This window comes from Coturnix japonica, unplaced genomic scaffold (genome assembly GCF_054131305.1).
Source record: "Coturnix japonica strain WE unplaced genomic scaffold, WE-NBRP24 Scf063, whole genome shotgun sequence".
NCBI lineage: Eukaryota > Metazoa > Chordata > Aves > Galliformes > Phasianidae > Coturnix > Coturnix japonica.
The window spans coordinates 352176-374114 of record NW_028188966.1 but is presented as its reverse complement, the minus strand read 5'-3'; the positions used below and the strand labels follow the sequence as shown (position 1 = coordinate 374114).

Here is a 21939-nt window from a genome sequence, read left to right as displayed (position 1 = left end):
CCCCCTATAGGGTCTCCCCCCCCCCCCTATAGGGTCTTGCCCCCTTTATAGGGTCTCCCCCCTTTATAGGGTCTCCTTTGCCCTTATAGGGTCTTATAGGGTCTCCCCCATTTATAGGGTCTCCCCCTTTATAGGGTCACCCCCCCTTTATAGGGTCCCCTCCCTTTATAGGATCTCCCCCCTTTATAGGGTCTCCCCCCTTTATAGGGTCTCCCCCCTTTATAGGGTCTCCCCCTTTATAGGGTCTCCCCCCCTTATAGGGTCCCTCCCCCTTATAGGGTCTCCCCCCTTTATAGGGTCACCCCCCCTTTATAGGGTCTCCCCACCCCCTTATAGGGCCTCCCTCCCCCCCTTTATAGGGTCTCCTTTGCCCCTATAGGGTCTTATAGGGTCTCCCCCTTTATAGGGTCTCCCCCCTTATAGGGTCTCCCCCCCCATAAGGTCCCCCTCCTGCCTTATAGGGCCTCCCCCCCCTCTTATAGGTTCTCTCCCCCCCCTTTATAGGGTCTCCTTTTCCCTTATAGGGTCTTATAGGGTCTCCCCCCTTTATAGGGTCACCCCCCCCCCCCCTTATAGGGTCTCCTCCCCTTATAGGGTCTCCCCCCCTTATAGGGTCTTATAGGGTCTCCGCCTTATAGGGTCTCCCCTTTATAGGGTCTCCTCCCTTATAGGGTCTCCCCCCCTTATAGGGTCTCCCCCCTTATAGGGTCTCCTTTGCCCTTATAGGGTCTTATAGGGTCTCCCCCTTTATAGGGTTCCCCCCCATAAGGTCTCCCTCCTGCCTTATAGGGCCTCCCCCCCCCCTTATAGGGTCTCCTTTGCCCTTATAGGGTCTCCTTTGCCCTTATAGGGTCTTATAGGGTCTCCCCCTTTATAGGGTCCCCCCCCATAAGGTCTCCCTCCTACCTTATAGGGCCTCCCCCCCACCCTTTATAGGGTCTCCCCCCCTTATAGGGTCTTATAGGGTCCCCCCCTTTATAGGGTCTTATAGGGTCTCCCCCTTTATAGGGTCTCCCCCCCCTTATAGGCTCTTATAGGGTCTTCCCCTTATATGGTCCCCCCCTTTATAGGGTCCCCCCTTTATAGGGTCTCCCCTTTATAGGGTCCCCCCCCTTATAGGCCCCCCCCCTTATAGGGTCCCCCACTCACCGGTGCAGCCGCCCCAATGCCGCCCCCAGTTGCCTCCTCAGCTCGTCCCGATTGAGCTGCATTTCATCCCCCCCCCCACCCCAAAAACCCCCCAAAAAGGGTCGACCCTAAAACCCCAAAACCCCAAAAACCCCCAAAAACCCCAAAAACCCCCCAAAAAAACCCTATAAGAAAATAATAGGGGGGTTTTTAGGATCCCCCCCCCCCCCCAGCTCCAATCTCACTCATCCAATGGCCGCCCCCCCCCCCCATAAACCCCCCCCACCCCATCTGCCATAAATCCACCCTAAATCCCCCCTTAAATCCCCCATTAATCCCTTATGGGGCGGGGGGGGGGAGGGTGGGGGTGGGGAGAGGGGATATGGGGTTATCTATGGGGGGGGGCGGCTATGGGGCTGGATATGGGGCTGGGGGGTTGTCTATAGGGTAAGGGGGGCTATGGGGTTGTCTATGGGGCTGGGGGGTGGCTATGGGGTTGGATATGGGGCTGGGGAGCGGCTATGGGGCTGGCTATGGGGCTGGGGAGCAGCTATGGGGCTGGCTATGGGGCTGGGGGCTATCTATAGGGTGAGGGGGGCTATGGGGTTATCTATGGGGGGGGGCGGCTATGGGGCTGGATATGGGGCTGGGGGGCAGCTATGGGGCTGGCTATGGGGCTGGGGGGAGGCTATGGGGCTGGCTATGGGGCTGGGGGGTATCTTTAGGGTGTGGGGGGCTATGGGACTGGCTATGGGGCTGGGGGGCGGCTATGGGGCTGGATATGGGGCTGGGGGGTATCTATAGGGTGAGGGGGACTATGGGGCTGGCTATGGGGCTGGCTATGGGGCTGGGGGGTGGCTATGGGGCTGGATATGGGGCTGGCTATGGGGCTGGATATGGGGCTGGCTATGGGGCTGGGGGGTAGTTATGGGGCTGGCTATGGGGCTGGGGGGTATCTTTAGGGTGTGGGGGGCTATGGGGCTGGCTATGGGGCTGGGGGGTGGCTATGGGGCTGGATATGGGGCTGGGGGGCGGCTATGGGGCTGGCTATGGGGCTGGGGGGTATCTATAGGGTGTGGGGGGCTATGGGGCTGGCTATGGGGCTGGGGCGGTACCTATAGGGTGAGGGGGGCTATGGGGTTATCTATGGGGGGGGCGGCTATGGAGTTGGATATGGGGCTGGGGGGTGTCTATAGGGTAAGGGGGGCTATGGGGTTATCTATGGGGGGGTGGCAGCTATGGGGTTGGATATGGGGCTGGGGGGCGGCTATGGGGCTGGCTATGGGGCTGGGGGGTTGTCTATAGGGTAAGGGGGGCTATGGGGCTGGCTATGGGGCTGGGGGGTGGCTATGGGGTTGTCTATGGGGCTGGGGGGCGGCTATGGGGTTGGATATGGGGCTGGGGAGCGGCTATGGGACTGGATATGGGGCTGGGGGAAGGCTATGGGGTTGGATATGGGGCTGGGGGGTATCTTTAGGGTGTGGGGGGCTATGGGACTGGCTATGGGGCTGGGGGGCGGCTATGGGGCTGGATATGGGGCTGGGGAGCGGCTATGGGGCTGGCTATGGGGCTGGGGGGCGGCTATGGGGTTGGATATGGGGCTGGGGGGTGGCTATGGGGCTGGCTATGGGGCTGGGGGGCGGCTATGGGGCTGGCTATGGGGCTGGGGGGTATCTATAGGTTGAGGGGGGCTATGGGGCTGGCTATGGGGCTGGCTATGGGGCTGGGGAGCGGCTATGGGGCTGGATATGGGGCTGGGGGGCAGCTATGGGGCTGGCTATGGGGCTGGCTATGGGGCTGGGGAGCGGCTATGGGGCTGGATATGGGGCTGGGGGGCAGCTATGGGGCTGGCTATGGGGCTGGGGGGTGGCTATGGGGTTGGATATGGGGCTGGCTATGGGGCTGGGGGGTGTCTATAGGGTGAGAGGGGCTATAGGGTTATCTATGGGGGGGCTGGCAGCTATGGGGCTGGATATGGGGCTGGGGGGCAGCTATGGGGTTGGATATGGGGCTGGGGGGTTGTCTATAGGGTGAGGGGGGCTATGGGGTTATCTATGGGGCTGGGGGGCTTATGGGGTTATCTATGGGGTTGGGGATATCTATAGGATAGGGGGTTTATGGGGTTACTTATGGGGCTGGGGGGTTTATGGGGTTTTCTATGGGGCTGGGGGGTTATGGGATTTTCTATGGGGCTGTGGAGGTCTATGGGGTTATCTATAGGGCTGGGGGGGTTATAGGGTTATCTATAGAGCTGGGGGCGTCTATGGGGTTTTCTATGGGGCAGGGAGGGTTTATAGAGTTATCTATGGGCTGGGGGGGTTTATGGGGTTTTCTATGGGGCTGGGGGGGTTTATGGGGTTTTCTATGGGGCTGGGGGGTTTATGGGGTTCTCTATGGGGTTTTCTATAGGGTTTTCTATGGGGCTGGGGGGTTTATGGGGTTCTCTATGGGGTTTTCTATAGGGTTTTTCTATGGGGCTGGGGGGGGTCTATGGGGTTTTCTATGGGGTTTTCTATGGGGCTCAAAAAGAACAGCAGCCATTGGGGTGGAATTTTATTGGGGGTCCCATATTTATTTGGGGGGGGTCCTGTATTTATTTGGGGGGGGTCCGGGGGGTCCACGGTCACACCTGGAGGGGAATCGTCACCGTCAGCACCTGTGGGGGGGGGGCACAGAGTGAGGGGGGGGCGGCTGGCCCCATAACTGGGAGCTATGGGGTGGGGTTATGGGGTGAGGCTATGGGGTGGGGTTTTGGGGTGAGTGGGGGGCTATGGGGTGGGGTTATGGGGTGGGGTTATGGGGTGAGTGGGGGGCTATGGGGCAGGGCTATGGGGTGGGGTTATGGGGTGGGGCTATGGGGTGAGGTTATGGGGTGGGGTTATGGGGTGAGTGGGGGGCTATGGGGCAGAGCTATTGGGAGGGGTAATGGGGTGAGTGGGGGGCTATGGGGTGGGGTTATGGGGTAAGTGGGGGGCTATGGGGTGGGGTTATGGGGTGAGGTTATGGGGTGGGAGAGGTTATGGGGTGGGGGGGACACGATGTGATAGTTATGGGGCAGGTATGAGATGTGTATGGGGCACCTATAGGGCAGCTATAAGATATCTATGGGGTATCTATGGGGCAGCTATGGGGCACCTATAAGACATCTATGGCTACCTATGGGGCAGCTATGAAATATCTATGGGGCAGCTATGGGGTATCTATGGGGCAGCTAGGGGATATCTATGGGGCAGCTATGGGATATCTATGGGGTATCTATGGGGCAGCTATGGGGTATCTATGGGGCAGCTATGGGATATCTATGGGGTATCTATGGGGCAGCTATGGGGTATCTATGGGATATCTATGGGGTATCTATGGGGTATCTATGGGGTATCTATGGGGCAGCTATGGGGTATCAATGGGGCAGCTATGGGATATCTATGGGGTATCTATGGGGCACAGCACTCACCCGTGCCGCCCGGTGGAAGCGGGCCCTGCAGCGCTGTGGGTCAGCGCTATGGGGCAGCTGTAGGTCCAGCAGTGGGGGGGGGTCAGCTCCGCTCTGCCCCATAGATCCGGGCTCCCCCCCCACAACCAAACGCTCCTCGTTCAGCCCCACAAACAGCGACGACGCCTCCACCTGGGGGGCACAGGGGGGGTCAGTGGGTCCGGCCCCATAAGGAACCCCCCCCTAGCCCCATAGAATCCCCCCATTCCTATAAGAACTCCATAGAATCCCCCAGCCCCAAAGGACCCCCATAGAACCCCATAGAACCTCTTCAGCCCCATAGGACCCCCATAGAAACCCCCCAGCCCCATAGAACCCCCCATAGAGCCCCCCATTCCCATAGGAACCCCATAGAACCCCCCCCAGCCCCATAGAACCCCATAGAACCCCCTCAGCCCCATAGGACCCCCATAGAACCCCCCAGCCCCATAGAAGCACCCCATTCCCATAAGAACCCCATAGAACCCCCTCAGCCCCATAGGACCCCATAGAACCCCCCCAGCCCCATAGGACCCCATAGAACCCCATAGAACCCCATAGGACCCCATAGGACCTCATAGAACCCCATAGAACCCCATAGGACCCCATAGGACCCCTACAGAACCCCCATAAGACCCCATAGAACCCCATAGACCCCATAGGACCCCATAGACCCCATAGGACCCCATAGGACCCCATAAGACCCCATAGAACCCCATAGGACCCCATAGAGCCCCATAGGACCCCATAAGACCCCATAGAACCCCATAAGACCTCATAGAACCCCATAGGACCCCATAGAACCCCATAGAACCCCCCCAGCCCCATAGGACCCCATAGAACCCCATAGGACCCCATAGAACCCCATAGACCCCATAGGACCCCATAGACCCCATAGACCCCATAACTCACCCTATAGGGCAGTAGGATTCTGGCCTGTAGGACCCCCATAGGACCCCATAGAACCCCATAGAACCCCATAGGACCCCATAGAACCCCATAGACCCCATAGTACCCCATAGAACCCCATAGACCCCCATAGAACCCCATAGGACCCCACAGACCCCATAGGACCCCATAGACCCCATAGACCCCATAACTCACCCTATATGGCAGTAGGGACCCCATAGACCCCATAGACCCCATAGGACCCCATAGACCCCATAGGACCCCATAGACCCCATAGAACCCCATAGGACCCCATAGACCCTATAGACCCCATAACTCACCCTATATGGCAGTAGGATTCTGGCCTGTAGGACCCCCATAGAACCCCCATAGGGCCCCATAGGACCCCATAGAACCCCATAAAACCCCATAGAACCTCATAGGACCCCATAGGACCCCATAGAACCCCATAGACCCCATGGAACCCCATAGGACCCCATAAGACCCCATAGAGCCCCATAGAGCCCCATAGACCCCATAGAACCCCATAGGACCCCATAGAACCCCATAGAACCCCATAGGACCCCATAGAACCCCATAGGACCCCCATAGAACCCCATAGACCCCGTAGAACCCCATAGACCCCATAAAACCCCATAGAACCCCATAGACCCCACAGACCCCATAAACTCACCCTATATGTCAGTAGGAACCCCATAGAACCCCATAGGACCCCATAGACCCCATAGGACCCCATAGAACCCCATAGGACCCCATAGGACCCCATAGACCCCATAACTCACCCTATATGGCAGTAGGAACCCCATAGAACCCCATAGACCCCATAGAACCCCATAGGACCCCACAGACCCCATAGGACCCCATAGAACCCCAAAGAACCCCATAGAATCCTATAGGACCCCATAGACCCCATAGACCCCATAGAACCCCATAACTCACCCTATATGGCAGTAGGAACCCCATAGGACCCCATAGACCCCATAGGACCCCATAGAACCCCATAGACCCCATAGAACCCCATAAGACCCCATAGAACCCCATAGGACCCCATAGAACCCCATAGACCCCATAGAACCCCATAACTTACCCTATATGGCAGTAGGAACCCCATAGGACCCCATAGACCCCATAGGACCCCACAGACCCTATAGGACCCCACAGACCCCATAGGACCCCATAGAACCCCATAGACCCCCATAGAACCCCATAGGACCCCACAGAACCCCATAGGACCCCATAAGACCCCATAGGACCCCATAGGACCCCATAGAACCCCATAGGACCCCATAGGACCCCATAGAACCCCATAGGACCCCATCGAACCCCATAGGACCCCATAGACCCCGTAGGACCCCACAGACCCCATAGGACCCCATAGAACCCCATAGGACCCCATAGAACCCCATAGAACCCCATAGGACCCCATAGAACCCCATAGACCCCATAGGAATCAATAGGACCCCATAAGACCCCATAGGAAACAATAGGACCCCATAGACCCCATAGAACCCCATAGACCCCACAGACCCCATAGGACCCCATAGACCCCATAGACCCCATAGAACCCCATAGGACCCCATAGACCCCATAGAACCCCATAGACCCCACAGACCCCATAAACTCACCCTATATGTCAGTAGGAACCCCATAGAACCCCATAGGACCCCATAGACCCCATAGGACCCCATAGACCCCATAACTCACCCTATATGGCAGTAGGAACCCCATAGAACCCCATAGACCCCATAGAACCCCATAGACCCCATAGTACCCCATAGAACCCCATAGACCCCATAGAACCCCATAGGATCCCACAGACCCCATAGAACCCCATAGGACCCCACAGACCCCATAGGACCCCATAGACCCCATAGACCCCATAACTCACCCTATATGGCAGTAGGGACCCCATAGACCCCATAGACCCCATAGGACCCCATAGACCCCATAGGACCCCATAGACCCCATAGAACCCCATAGGACCCCATAGACCCCATAGAACCCCATAGAACCCCATAGAACCCCATAGGACCCCATAGACCCTATAGACCCCATAACTCACCCTATATGGCAGTAGGATTCTGGCCTGTAGGACCCCCATAGAACCCCCATAGGGCCCCATAGGACCCCATAGAACCCCATAAAACCCCATAGAACCTCATAGGACCCCATAGGACCCCATAGAACCCCATAGACCCCATAGAACCCCATAGGACCCCATAAGACCCCATAGGACCCCATAGACCCCATAACTCACCCTATATGGCAGTAGGAACCCCATAGGCCCCCATAGACCCCATAGAAACCCATAGAACCCCATAGAACCCCATAGGACCCCATAGGACCCCATAGAACCCCATAGACCCCATAGAACCCCATAGAACCCCATAGAACCCCATAGGACCCCATAGAACCCCATAGACCCCATAGAACCCCATAGGACCCCATAGGACCCCATAACTCACCCTATAGGGCAGTAGGATTCTGGCCTGTAGGACCCCCATAGAACCCCCATAGGACCCCATAGAACCCCATAGAACCCCATAGGACCCCACAGACCCCATAGGACCCCATAGACCCCATAGAACCCCATAGAACCCCATAGAACCCCATAGACCCCATAGGACCCCATAGGACCCCATAGACCCCATAGAACCCCATAGGACCCCCATAAGACCCCATAGAACCCCATAGGACCCCATAGAACCCCATAGGACCCCATAGAGCCCCATAGGACCCCATAACTCACCCTATAGGGCAGTAGGAACCCCATAGAACCCCATAGGACCCCACAGAACCCCATAGGACCCCATAGAACCCCATAGTACCCCATAGGACCCCATAGACCCCATAGGACCCCATAGACCCCATAGGACCCCATAGACCCCATAGAACCCCATAGAACCCCATAGGACCCCATAGAACCCCATAGGACCCCATAACTCACCCTATAGGGCAGTAGGAACCCCATCGAACCCCATAGGACCCCATAGGACCCCACAGACCCCATAGGACCCCATAGACCCCATAGGACCCCATAGGACCACATAGAACCCCATAGGACCCCATAGAACCCGATAGAACCCCATAGAACCCCATAGGACCCCATAGAACCCCATAGACCCCATAGGAATCAATAGGACCCCATAGAACCCCATAGGACCCCATAGGACCCCATAGACCCCCCTCAGCCCCATAGAACCCCACAGGACCCCATAGGACCCCATAGAACCCCATAGAACCCCATAGAACCCCACAGACCCCATAGAACCCCATAGGACCCCATAGAACCCCATAGACCCCATAGGACCCCATAGACCCCATAGAACCCCATAGAACCCCATAGAACCCCATAGGACCCCATAGACCCCACAGACCCCATAGGACCCCATAGAACCCCATAGGACCCCATAGACCCCATAACTCACCCTATATGGCAGTAGGAACCCCATAGAACCCCATAGACCCCATAGGACCCCATAGACCCCATAGGACCCCATAGAACCCCATAGGACCCCATAGACCCCATAGGACCCCATAGACCCCATAGAACCCCATAGACCCCATAACTCACCCTATAGGTCAATAGGATTCTGGCCTGTAGGACCCCATAGAACCCCATAGGACCCCATAGAACCCCATAGAATCCTATAGGACCCCACAGACCCCATAGGACCCCATAGACCCCATAGAACCCCATAGGACCCCACAGAACCCCATAGAACCCCATAGGACCCCATAACTCACCCTATATGTCAGTAGGAACCCCATAGAACCCCATAGGACCCCATAGACCCCATAGGACCCCATAGAACCCCATAGGACCCCATAGGACCCCATAGACCCCATAACTCACCCTATATGGCAGTAGGAACCCCATAGAACCCCATAGACCCCATAGAACCCCATAGGACCCCACAGACCCCATAGGACCCCATAGAACTCCATAGGACCCCATAGAACCCCAAAGAACCCCATAGAATCCTATAGGACCCCATAGAACCCCATAGGACCCCATAGAACCCCATAGACCCCATAGGAATCAATAGGACCCCATAAGACCCCATAGGAAACAATAGGACCCCATAGAACCCCATAAGACCCCATAGAACCCCATAGAGCCCCATAGAATCCTATAGGACCCCATAGACCCCATAGACCCCATAGGACCCCACAGACCCCATAACTCACCCTATATGTCAATAGGATTCTGGCCTGTAGGACCCTGGGCCTCTCGACTGACGGCTCCGCCACCACCACAAAGGGGGGGGGGCTGTGGGGTCAAAGGTCATCATAGGGGTCAAAGGTCATTGTTAGGGTCAGGGTCAACCCGGGGTTAGGGGTCAAAGGTCGGCCCCATAGATCCTTACCTGGGGGGGGGGGGTTGAGGTGGGGGAGGGGCGGCCGTGGGGCTGTGGGGGGAGATAGAGAGTCTTTAATGGGGGGGGTACTGGTCTAAACCGGTCTATACTGGTCCATACTGGTCTATACTGGTCTATACCGGTCTATACTGGTCCATACTGGTTTATACTGGTCCATACTGGTCCGTACTGGTCCATACTGGTCTATACTGGTCTATACTGGTCCATACTGGTCCATACTGGTCCATACAGCCCCATACTGGTCCATACTGGTTTATACTGGTCCATACTGGTCTACACTGGTTTATACTGGTCCATACTGGTCCATACATGTCCATACTGGTCTATACTGGTTTATACCGGTCTATACAGCCCCATACTGGTCTATACTAGTCCATACTGGTCCATACTGATTTATACTGGTCCATACAGCCCCATACTGGTTTATACTGGTCCATACTGGTCCATACTGGTTTATACTGGTCCATACTGGTTTATTCTGGTCCATACTGGTCTATACTGGTCTATACAGCCCCATACTGATCCATACGGGTTTATACAGCCCCATACTGGACCATACTGGTCCATACAGCCCCATACTGGTTTATACTGGTTTATACTGGTCCATACTGGTTTATACTGGTCCATACTGGTTTATACTGGTCCATACTGGTCCATACAGCCCCATACTGGTCCATACAGCCCCATACTGGTTTATACTGGTCCATACTGGTCCATACAGGTTTATACTGGTCCATACTGGTTTATACTGGTCCATACCCGCTGATTTCCTGTATGTGTGGCCTCGCTCGGATCCTTTGAGCCGCGATGGAGCCCAGGAATTTCCTATTGCGCAACACGCGGCGCTCTGGGGGGGCAATTAATCTAATTACCCCATTAATTAACCCATAATTGCCCCAATTACCCCCTTAATTACCCCCTTAATTACCCCCAGCCCCATAATTACCCCCAAAATTACCCCCATAATTACCCCCAGTCCCCCCAATCAACCCCAATTGCCCCATAATTACCCCCTAATTGCCCCATAATTACCCCCTAATTGCCCCCAATTACCCCCATAATTACCCCCAGCCCCCCAATTACCCCCATAATTACCCCCAGCCTCATAATTACCCCCTAATTGCCCCCAATTACCCCCTTAATTACCCCCAGCCCCCCCAGTTACCCCCATAATTACCCCCATAATTACCCCCAGCCTCATAATTACCCCCTAATTGCCCCCAATTACCCCCATAATTACCCCCAGCCCCTCTAATTGCCCCCATAATTACCCCCACCCCCATAATTACCCCCAGCCCCACAATTAACCACATAATTACCCCCATAATTACCCCCAGCCCCCCAATTACCCCCATAATTACCCCATTAATTACCCCCCAGCCCCATAATTACCCCATTAATTACCCCCCACCCCCCCAATTACCCCCTTAATTACCACCACCCCCCCAATTACTCCCATAATTACCCCATTAATTACCCCCAGCCCCATAATTACCCCCATAATTACCCCATTAATTACCCCAGCCCCATAATTACCCCATTAATTACCCTATTAATTACCCCCACCCCCATAATTACCCCCAGCCCCCCCAATTACCCCCATAATTACCCCCAGCCCCATAATTACCCCATTACCCCCAGCCCCCCAATTACCCCCATAATTACCCCCAGCCCCCCCAATTACCCCATTAATTACCCCCAGCCCCCACAATTACCCCCATAATTACCCCCAGCCCCCCCAATTAACCCCAATTGCCCCATAATTACCCCCTAATTGCCCCCAATTACCCCATAATTACTTCCCTAATAACCTATAATTACCCCCAGCCCCCCTAATTGCCCCCCATCCCGTCCCATTACCCCCATTTGCCCCCATCACCCCCCACTGACCCCCAATTGCCTCCTCTAATTACCCCAAGCCCCCCCCAATTGCCCCCCATCCCCCCCACTGACCCCCTACTGCCCCCCTAATGACCCCCATAATTGCCCCTAATTGCCCCAATTACCCCATAATTACCCAATTGCCCCCATCCCCCCCCACTGACCCCTTATTGCCCCCCCAATTACCCCTAATTACCCCCCAGCCCCCAATTGCCCCCCCACTGACCCTCAATTGCCCCCAGCTCCCCCTAATTGCCCCCCAGTCCCCCCAATGACCCCCAATTGCCCTCCCAATTGCCCCCCAGCCCCATATAATTGCCCCCAGTCCCCCACAACGACCCCCAAATACCCCCCAGCCCCCCTCAATTGCCCTCAGCCCCCCCCCAGTAGCCCCCAACTGCCCCCGAGCTCCCCCCAATTGCCCCCAGCTCCCCCCAATTGCCGCCAGACCCTCCCAATTGCCCCCCAGTGACCCCCAATTGCCCCCCAGCCCCATATAATTGCCCCCAGTCCCCCCCCAGTGACCCACAAATAACCCCCAGCCCCCCACAGTTGCCCCCAGTGACCCCCAATTGCCCCCCAGCCCCCCCCAATTGCCCCCCAGGCCCCCCAGTGACCCCCAATTGCCCCCAGCTCCCCCCAATTGCCCCCCAGCCCCATATAATTGCCCTCAGCCCCCCCCAATTACCCCCAACTGCTCCCCCAATGGCCCCCAATTGCCCCCCAGCCCCATATAATTGTCCCCAGTCCCCCCCAGTGACCCACAAATACCCCCCACAGTTGCCCCCAGTGGCCCCCAATTGCCCCCCATCCCCCCAATTGCCCCCCAGCCCCCGCCAGTGACCCCCAATTACCCCCCAGTGGCCCCCACAATGATTCCTAATTGCCCCCAGTCCCCTCCCAGGGACCCCCAACTGCCCCCCAGTCCTCCCCAGTGACCCCCAATTGCCCCCAGCCCCCCCAAAGACCCCCCAATTGCCCTCCCAATTGCCCCCAGCCCCATATAATTGCCCCCAGTCCCCCCCAACGACCCCCAAATACCCCCCAGCCCCCCTCAATTGCCCTCAGCCCCCCCCAGTAGCCCCCAATTGCCCCCAAGCTCCCCCCAATTGCCCCCAGCTCCCCCCAATTGCCCCCAGACCCTCCCAATTGCCCCCCAGTGACCCCCAATTGCCCCCCAGCCCCATATAATTGCCCCCAGTCCCCCCCCCAATGACCCACAGATACCCCTCAGCCCCCCTCAATTGCCCTCAGCCCCCCCCAGTAGCCCCCAATTGCCCCCGAGCTCCCCCCAATTGCCCCCCAGGCCCCCCAGTGACCCCCAATTGCCCCCAGCTCCCCCAAATTGCCCCCCAGCCCCATATAATTGCCCCCAGTCCCCCCCCAGTGACCCACAAATAACCCCCAGCCCCATATAATTGCCCTCAGCCCCCCCCAATTGCCCCCCAGCCCCCCCAATGACCCCCAATTGCCCTCCCAATTGCCCCCCAGCCCCATATAATTGCCCCCAGTCCCCCCCCCAGTGACCCACAAATAACCCCCAGCCCCCCACAGTTGCCCCCAGTGACCCCCAATTGCCCCCCAGTCCCCCCAATTACCCCCCATCCCCCCAATTGCCCCCCAGCCCCCCCCAGTGACCCACAACTGCCCCCCAATGGCCCCCCAGCCCCCCCAATGACCCCCAATGGCCCCCAATTGCCCCCCAGCCCCATATAATTGCCCCCCCCCCCCCAATACCTCCATGTCCCAGCTCCACCCCATATTTCTCCCCCAGCCCCTCCATGGCCACAGTCAGGAAGAACTCCAGGTACAGCGGGTCGGCCTGGGGGGGGGGGGGGCATAAAAAGGGGGGGTCAGGACCCCACTATTAAAACCTAAAGACCCCCATAGAACCCCCCCAACCCCATAGGACCCCCCTGGCCCCATAGGAACCCCCTGGCCCCATAGGACCCCCATAGAACCCCCCTGGCCCCATAGGACCCCCATAGAGACCCCCCCAGCCTCATAGGAACCCCATAGAGACCCCCCTGGCCCCATAGGACCCCCATAGAGACCCCCCCAGCCCCACAGGACCCTCCTGGCCCCATAGGAATCCCATAGAGACCCTCCCAGCCCCATAGAACCTCCCTGGCCCCATAGGAACCCCATAGAACCCCCCTGGCCCCATAGGAACCCCATAGAACCTCCCTGGCCCCATAGGAACCCATAGAACCCCCCTGGCCCCATAGGAACCCCACAGAGACCCCCCCAGCCCCATAGAACCCCCCTGGCCCCATAGGACCCCCATAGAGACCCCCCCAGCCCCACAGAACCCCCCTGGCCCCATAGGACCCCCATAGAGACCCCCCCAGCCCCATAGGAACCCCCCTGGCCCCATAGGAACCCCATAGAGAACCCCCCAGCCCCATAGAACCCCCCTGGCCCCATAGGAACCCCATAGAGACCCCCCCAGCCCCATAGGACCCTCCTGGCCCCATAGGAACCCCATAGAACCCCCCTGGCCCCATAGGAACCCCATAGAGACCCCCCCAAACACCATAGGACTCCCCTAACCCCATAGGACCCCCATAGAGACCCCCCTGGCCCCATAGGACCCCCATAGAGACCCACCCAGCCTCATAGGAACCCCATAGAGACCCCCCCCAACCCTATAGGACCCCCATAGAACCCCCCTGGCCCCATAGGACCCCCATAGAGACCCCCCCAGCCCCATAGGAACCCCATAGAGACCCCCCCAACCCTATAGGACCCCCATAGAACCCCCCTAGCCCCATAGGACCCCCATAGAGACCCCCCCAGCCCCATAGGAACCCCATAGAGACCCCCCCCAACCCTATAGGACCCCCATAGAACCCCCCTGGCCCCATAGGAACCCCACAGAGACCCCCCCCAACCCTATAGGACCCCCATAGAACCCCCCTGGCCCCATAGGAACCCCACAGAGACCCCCCCAGCCCCACAGGACCCTCCTGGCCCCATAGGAATCCCATAGAGACCCTCCCAGCCCCATAGAACCTCCCTGGCCCCATAGGAACCCCATAGAGACCTCCCCAGCCTCATAGGAACCCCATAGAGACCCCCCCAGCCTCATAGGAACCCCATAGAGACGCCCCCAGCCCCATAGAACCCTCCTGGCCCCATAGAACTCCCACAGAACCCCCCTGGCCCCATAGGAACCCCATAGAGACCCCCCCCAACCCCATAGGACTCCCCTGACCCCATAGGACCCCCATAGGACCCCCATAGAACCCCCCTGGCCCCATAAGACCCCCATAGAGACCCCCCCAGCCTCATAGGAACCCCACAGAGACCCCCCCAGCCCCATAGAACCCCCCTGGCCCCATAGAACTCCCACAGAACCCCCCTGGCCCCATAGGAACCCCATAGAGACCCCCCCAACCCCATAGGACTCCCCTGACCCCATAGGACCCCCATAGGACCCCCATAGAACCCCCCTGGTCCCATAGGAACCCCACAGAGACCCCCCCAGCCCCATAGGAACCCCCCCCCCCCCCGATCCCCAAGACCCCACAGACCCTCAGCCCCCCCCCACCTTTAGGGTGCGGAAGAAGCCGGAGTTGATGACGACATCATAAGCCGTACAGGGATGGCCGCCTGGAAATAGGGCTTTTATGGGGCTTTTTGGGGCTTTTTTGGGGCTTTTTGGGGTTTTTTTAGTGTTTTTGGGGTTATGGGGTGGGGGTTTGGGGTTGGGAGGGTTATAGATGGGATTATAGGGGGGGGTTATGGGGTTATGGGGCTATGGGGGGGTTATGGGGTGGTTATGGGGTGGATATGGGGTTATGGGGTGGTTATGGGGTTATGGGGTGAATATGGGGTTATGGGGTGGATATGGGGTTATGGGGTGGATATGGGGTTATGAGGTTATGGGGTGGATATGGGGTTATGGGGTGTTTATGGGGTCTATGGGGTCTATGGGGTTATGGGGTGGTTATGGGGTTATGGGGTGTTTATGGGGTCTATGGGGTCTATGGGGTTATGGGTGGTTATGGGGTCTATGGGGTTATGGGGTGGATATGGGGTTATGGGGTTATGGGGTGGATATGGGGTTATGGGGTGGATATGGGGTTATGGGGTTATGGGGTGGATATGGGGTTATGGGGTGGATATGGGGTTATGGGGTTATGGGGTGGATATGGGGTTATGGGGTGGTTATGGGGTTATGGGGGGCTTATGGGGTTATGGGGTGGTTATGGGGTTATGGGGTGGTTATGGGGTTATGGGGTGGTTATGGGGTCGTTTGGGGTGGATATGGGGTTATGGGGGGAGCTTTGGGGTTATGGAGTGGTTATAGGGTTTGGGGTTATGGGAGGAATTATAGGGGGGACTATGGGGGGGTTATGGGGTGGTTATGGGGTTATGGGGGGCTTATGGGGTTATGGGGTGGGGGTTTGGGGTGGTTTATGGGGTTATAAGGAATATATGGGTCTGGGGTCTCACTCACTGTTGTCGCTCTCCCTATGGGGCTCCCCCAGGCTCATGGGGATGCGGGGGGGCTATGGGGGGGTTATGGGGTCTATGGGGTCTATGGGGTTATGGGGTGGTTATGGGGCTATGGGGTGGTTATGGGGTCTATGGGGTCTATGGGGTTATGGGGTGGTTATGGGGTGATCTATGGGTCTGGGGTCTCACTCACTGTTGTCGCTCTCCATATGGGGCTCCCCCAGGCTCATGGGGATGCGGGGGGGCTATGGGGGGGTTATGGGGTCTATGGGGTCTATGGGGTTTATGAGGTTATGGGTTGGTTATGGGGCTATGGGGTGGTTATATGGGATCTATGGGTCTGGGGTCGCACTCACTGTTGTCAGTCTCCCTATGGGGCTCCCCCAGGCTCATTGGGATGCGGATGGAGGCGCAGTCGGGGGAGCTGAGCAGCTGCTGTAATTGGGGGGGGGTCAGCGGGGGGGGGGCCGGGACCTCGTCACAATGGCAGACGTTGATGAAGAACTTGGAGCCCCCCCCCCACGTCTTCACACAGAGACCTGGATGGGGGGGGGAATAAATGAATAAATGGGGGGGGGCAATAAAGGGGGGGGGGGGGGTTAGAGATCAAAAGTGGGGGGCAATAAATGGGGGGGGGGTAATAAGGGGGGGGGGGAATGGGGGGGTTTGGGGGGTTTTGGGGTTTTGGTCTTGGGTCCTATGGGGTTCTATGGGGTCCTATGGGGTTCTATGGGGTTCTATAGGATTCTATGGGGGCCTATGGTGTCCTATAGGGTTCTATGGGGTTCTATGGGGTCCTATGGGGTCCTGTAGGGTTCTATGGGGTCCTATGGGGTTCTATGGGGTCCTATGGGGTCTATGGAGCTCTATGGGGTCCTATGGGGTTCTATGGGGTTCTATGGGGTCCTACGGGGTGCTATGGGGTTCTATGGGGTCCTATGGGGTTCTATGGGGTCCTATAGGGTACTATGGGGCTCTATGGGGTTCTACGGGGTCCTACAGGGTCCTATGGGGTCTTATGGGGTCCTATAGGGTTCTATGGGGTTCTATGGGGTCCTATGGGGCTCTATGGGGTCCTATGGGGTCCTATAGGGTTCTATGGGGTCCTATGGGGTCTTATGGGGTCCTATTGGGTTCCATGGGGCTCTATGGGGTCCTATAGGGTTATATGGGGTCCTATGGGGTTCTATGGGGTCCTACGGGGTCCTATGGGGTTCTATGGGGTCCTATAGGGTCCTATGAGGTCCTATAGGGTTCTATGGGGTCCTATAGGGTCCTATGGGGTCCTATGGGGTCCTATGGGGTTCTATGGGGTCCTATGGGGTCTATGGGGCTCTATGGGGTCCTATGGGGTTCTATGGGGTCCTATGGGGTACTATGGGGCTCTATGGGGTTCTACGGGGTCCTACAGGGTCCTATGGGGTCTTATGGGGTCCTATAGGGTCCTATGGGGTTCTATGGGGCTCTATGGGGTTCTATGGGGTCCTATGGGGTCCTATAGGGTTCTATGGGGTCCTATGGGGTCTTATGGGGTCCTATTGGGTTCTATGGGGCTCTATGGGGTTCTATGGGGCTCTATGGGGTTCTATGGGGTCCTATGGGGTTCTATAAGGTTCTATGGGGTCCTATGGGGTCCTATAGGGTTCTATGGGGTCCTATGGGGTCTTATGGGGTCCTATTGGGTTCTATGGGGCTCTATGGGGTTCTATGGGGCTCTATGGGGTCCTATGGGGTCCTATGGGGTACTATGGGGCTCTATGGGGTCCTATGGGGTTCTATGGGGTCCTATGGGGTTCTATGGGGTCCTATGGGCTCTATGGGGCTCTATGGGGTTCTATGGGGTTCTATAGGATTCTATGGGGGCCTATGGGGTTCTATGGGGTTCTATGGGGCCCTATGGGGCTCTACGGGGTCCTACAGGGTCCTATGGGGTTCTATGAGGTTCTATGGGGTCCTATAGGATTCTATAGGGTCCTATGGGGTCCTATAGGGTTCTATGGGGTCCTATGAGGTCCTATGGTGTTCTATGGGGTCCTATAGGGTTCTATGGGGTCCTATGGGGTTCTATGGGGTCCTATGGGGTTCTATGGGGTCCTATGGGGTCCTTTGGGGGGGGGGGATGGAAGGGTCCAACCTGGTTTGGGGGTGACGGCGCGGGAGGGGCCGGTGGGGGGGGGCAGCTCCTCATCATTGGTCACCTATGGGGGAATTGGGGGGGGGGCACAGTGAGACATTACAGCCCCCCCCCCCCCAAGCCCCTCCCCCATTAAACCCCCTTAGGCTCCTCCTACCATCCTAAGCCCCTCCCACCACCACAAGCCCCGCCCCCAGCCTCCACATCCCACTCCTTAAGCCCCGCCCCCTTCCCTAAGCCACGCCCACTTTACTCGAAGCCACGCCCACATGCTCCATATCCCTGTACTTAAGCCCCGCCCCCTCCTCAAGCCCCGCCCCCTCCCTCAAGCACCACCCCTTCTCCTTAAGCCCCGCCCCTTCCCCACAAGCCCCGCCCCTTTCTCAATACCCCTTCACCCAAGCTCCACCCCATTCCCTCAAGCCCCGCCCCCTCCTCAAGCCCCGCCCCCAATATCCCTCTCCTTAAGCCCCGCCCCCTCTCCCCAAGCCCCGCCTTTTTAACATAAGCCCCGCCCCCAATCCAACCCCTCACCCAAGCCCCGCCCCCTCTACTCACACCCACTTCCCCAAGCCCCGCCCCTTCCCTAAGCCCCGCCCCCTTCCTTAACACCCGTCACCTCAAGCCCCGCCTCCCTCCCTCAAGCCCCGCCCCCAGGCTCCATGTCCCTGTCCTTAAGCCACGCCCACTCCCCTAAGCCACGCCCATTTCCCCACAAACCCCGCCCCCCTCTCACTAAGCCCCGCCCCCTTTCCCACAAATCCCTTCCCTTTAGCCCCGCCCCCTCAAAGCCCCGCCCCCAAGCTTCACATCCATCTCCTTAAGCCCCGCCCCCCTCCTCAAGCCCCGCCCTCAGGCCCCAATATCCCTCTCCTTAAGCCCCGCCCCCTCTCCCCAAGCCCCGCCCCTTTTCCATAATGCCCCGCCACAACCCTCAACTCAAGCCACGCCCCCTCCCTAAAGCCACGCCCACTTTCCCATAAGCCCCGCCCCCTAAAGACCCACCCAAAGCCACGCCCCCTTCCCTAAACCACGCCCCTTTTCCTTAAGCCCCGCCCCCTTCCCACAATCCCTTCCATATAGCCCCGCCCCTTCCCCATAAGCCCCGCCCCCTGCCCCCCATTCCCCCCCATTTAACCCCCCCCCACTTTGAGCAGTCTCCTTAACGCGTGTCCGCCATCTTCCTCCCCCTCTTCCTCCTCCTCCAGCTCCTCCAACAGCAGAGACGGATCCGTGGGGGCCGCCATGTTTCTCCCGGAAACGCTTTGTACCTCTTTTCCAACCAACTTCCGGTCAGGTGACTTACATCTCTATGGTCACTAGGAGGCGCTCAGTCCGCCCAGCTCGGAGGTCGGCGTCTCGTTGGTGCCGTTCATTCAATGGCGGCCATTGGACCCCCCCGGTGGCCGAAATCTATGAGGAAATGGCGGAGGGGCCGCGGGAGGGGGGGGAGGGGGCTGGGCAGGTGAGGGGGGGGGCTATGGAGTGGGGAGGGGGTCTTATGGGGGGGGAATGGGGTGCTATGGGGGGGTATGGGGAGATATGGGGTGGTAATGGGGAGATATAGGGGGGTAATAGGGAGATATAGGGCTGGGGGGGTCTTATGGGGGGCCTATGGGGTGTTATGGGGGGTAATGGGGAGATATGGGGTGGTAATGGGGAGATATAGGGGGGTAATAGGGAGATATAGGGGGGTAATGGGGAGATATAGGGCTGGGGGGGTCTTATGGGGGGGCTATGGGGTGTTATGGGGGGTAATGGGGAGATATAGGGCTGGGGGGGTGTTTTGAGGGGGTAATGGGGCCTATTGGGGGGGTAATAGGGAGATATAGGGCTGGGGGGCTGTTTTGGGGGGGGGCTATGGGGTCTATTGGGGGGGGTAATGGGGAGATATAGGGCTGGGGGGGTCTTATGGGGGGGTAATGGGGAGATATAGGGCTGAGGGGGTCTATTGGGGGGGTTATGGGGAGATATAGGGCTGGGGGGGTCTTATGGGGGGGCTATGGGGTGTTATGGGGGGTAATGGGGAGATATAGGGCTGGGGGAGGGTCTATTGGGGGTGCTATGGGGTGTTATGGGGGTTTATGGGGTGGTTGGGGGGGTAATAGGGAGATATAGGGTTAGGGGGGGGGTCTTATGGGGGGGGATGGGGTGTTTTAGGGGGGTAATGGGGAGATATAGGGCTGGGGGGGGTCTTATGGGGGGGTATGGGGTGTTATGGGGGATAATGGGGAGATATAGGGGGGTAATAGGGAGATTTGGGGGTGGGGGGTTCTATTGGGGGGGTAATAGGGAGATATAGGGCTGGGGGAGGGTCTATTGGGGGGGCTATGGGGTGTTATGGGGGTTTATGGGGTGGTTGGGGGGGTAATAGGGAGATATAGGGTTAGGGGGGGGGTCTTATGGGGGGGGGGATGGGGTGTTTTAGGGGGGTAATGGGGAGATATAGGGCTGGGGGGGTCTTATGGGGGGGCTATGGGGTGTTATGGGGGGTAATGGGGAGATATGGGGTGGTAATGGGGAGATATAGGGGGGTAATGGGGAGATATAGGGGGGTAATGGGGAGATATAGGGGGGTAATGGGGAGATATAGGGCTAGGGGGGTCTTATGGGGGGGCTATGGGGTGTTATGGGGGGTAATGGGGAGATATAGGGGGGTAATGGGGAGATATAGGGGGTAATGGGGAGATATAGGGGGGTAATAGGGAGATATAGGGGGGTAATGGGGAGATATAGGGCTGGGGGAGGGTCTATTGGGGGGGCTATGGGGTGTTATGGGGGTTTATGGGGTGGTTGGGGGGGTAATAGGGAGATATAGGGTTAGGGGGGGGTCTTATGGGGGGGGGATGGGGTGTTTTAGGGGGGTAATGGAGAGATATAGGGCTGGGGGGTCTATTGGGGGGTAATGGGGAGATATATGGGGGTAATAGTGAGTTATAGGGCTGGGGGGGTCTTATGGGGGGGGCTATGGGGTCTATTGGGGGGGGTAATGGGGAGATATAGGGCTGGGGGGGTAATGGGGAGATATAGGGTTGGGGGGGTCTATTGGGGGGGTTATGGGGAGATATAGGGCTGGGGGGGTCTTATGGGGGGGGATGGGGTGTTTTAGGGGGGTAATGGAGAGATATAGGGGGGTAATGGGGAGATATAGGGCTGGGGGGGTCTTTGGGTGGGCTTTGGGGTCCTGGGGATGGGGGTGGGGGGTTATGGGAGTGGTCCTGGGGGGGGGGTTATGGTGTTTTCAAGGTGGGGGGGGGGGGGGGATGGGGAGAATGGAGGGGGGGCAGTGTGGGTTCAATGGGGCCAAAGTCCATAGGGTGACGTGTGGGGCAGAGGATCAATGGGGTGGGGGGGGGCAAAGGTCCCATTTATTCCCTGGGGGGGGGGGGAAATCGGTGGGGGGGGAGGGGTTTCTTTGGGGTCTTTGGGGGTCCATGAGGACTCGGGGGGGGTCTATAGGGTCTGGGGGGGTCCATGGGGGGGGCTATGGAAGGGCTGGGGGGGTCTATAGGTGGGTTCTATAGGGGGTCGGGTATTGGGGGGGGGGTATGGAAAGATTCAGGGGGGTCATT

The 21939-nt window shown here is 58.2% G+C and overlaps 2 protein-coding genes across 8 annotated transcripts in view; both read right to left on the bottom strand.

Annotated features, from left to right (window-relative positions):
- LOC107307478 (vesicular glutamate transporter 1-like) overlaps window positions 1-1243 on the bottom strand; it is a 33259-nt gene extending 32016 nt beyond the window's left edge. Inside the window, exon 1 of the mRNA XM_085533810.1 lies at window positions 1150-1243. Within this exon, the coding sequence (XP_085389936.1) occupies window positions 1150-1211 (62 nt within the window). The 5' untranslated portion in view covers window positions 1212-1243. The remainder of the gene's footprint in view (window positions 1-1149) is intronic.
- Window positions 1244-3674: 2431 nt separating this feature from the next.
- On the bottom strand, window positions 3675-19839 carry PIH1D1 (PIH1 domain containing 1). Of its 7 annotated transcripts, XM_085533812.1 has the most exons (11): window positions 19516-19673; window positions 18368-18431; window positions 16590-16772; window positions 15323-15384; window positions 13507-13591; window positions 10648-10735; window positions 9886-9918; window positions 9722-9782; window positions 7972-7995; window positions 4580-4750; window positions 3675-3784 (listed from the first exon to the last, which is right to left on the bottom strand). In XM_085533812.1, the coding sequence occupies exons 1-11, from the start codon at window positions 19612-19614 to the stop codon at window positions 3752-3754; spliced, it is 903 nt and encodes a 300-aa protein (XP_085389938.1). In that variant the 5' UTR covers window positions 19615-19673; the 3' UTR covers window positions 3675-3751. The 7 variants fall into 7 exon arrangements, with proteins under 7 accessions (XP_085389938.1, XP_085389942.1, XP_085389943.1 ...); XM_085533816.1 differs by lacking the exons at window positions 7972-7995; window positions 19516-19673 and adding an exon at window positions 19674-19839 and having other exon boundaries at window positions 9698-9782; window positions 16590-16668; XM_085533817.1 differs by lacking the exons at window positions 7972-7995; window positions 19516-19673 and adding an exon at window positions 19674-19838 and having other exon boundaries at window positions 9698-9782.
- Window positions 19840-21939: the final 2100 nt, after the last annotated feature.

Bases quoted from the DNA above. Each gene is read 5' to 3' on its own strand.
- PIH1D1 (XM_085533811.1), bottom strand. From the start codon at position 19,614: ATGGCGGCCCCCACGGATCCGTCTCTGCTGTTGGAGGAGCTGGAGGAG. The intron at 13,592-15,322 runs GTGGGGGGGGGC...CCCCCCCCCCAG, and splicing joins GCTTCTTCCGCACCCTAAAG to GCCGACCCGCTGTACCTGGA. The intron at 9,783-9,885 runs CCCCCCCAGGTA...CCTTTGACCCCA, and splicing joins CCTCCCCCACCTCAACCCCC to CAGCCCCCCCCCCTTTGTGG.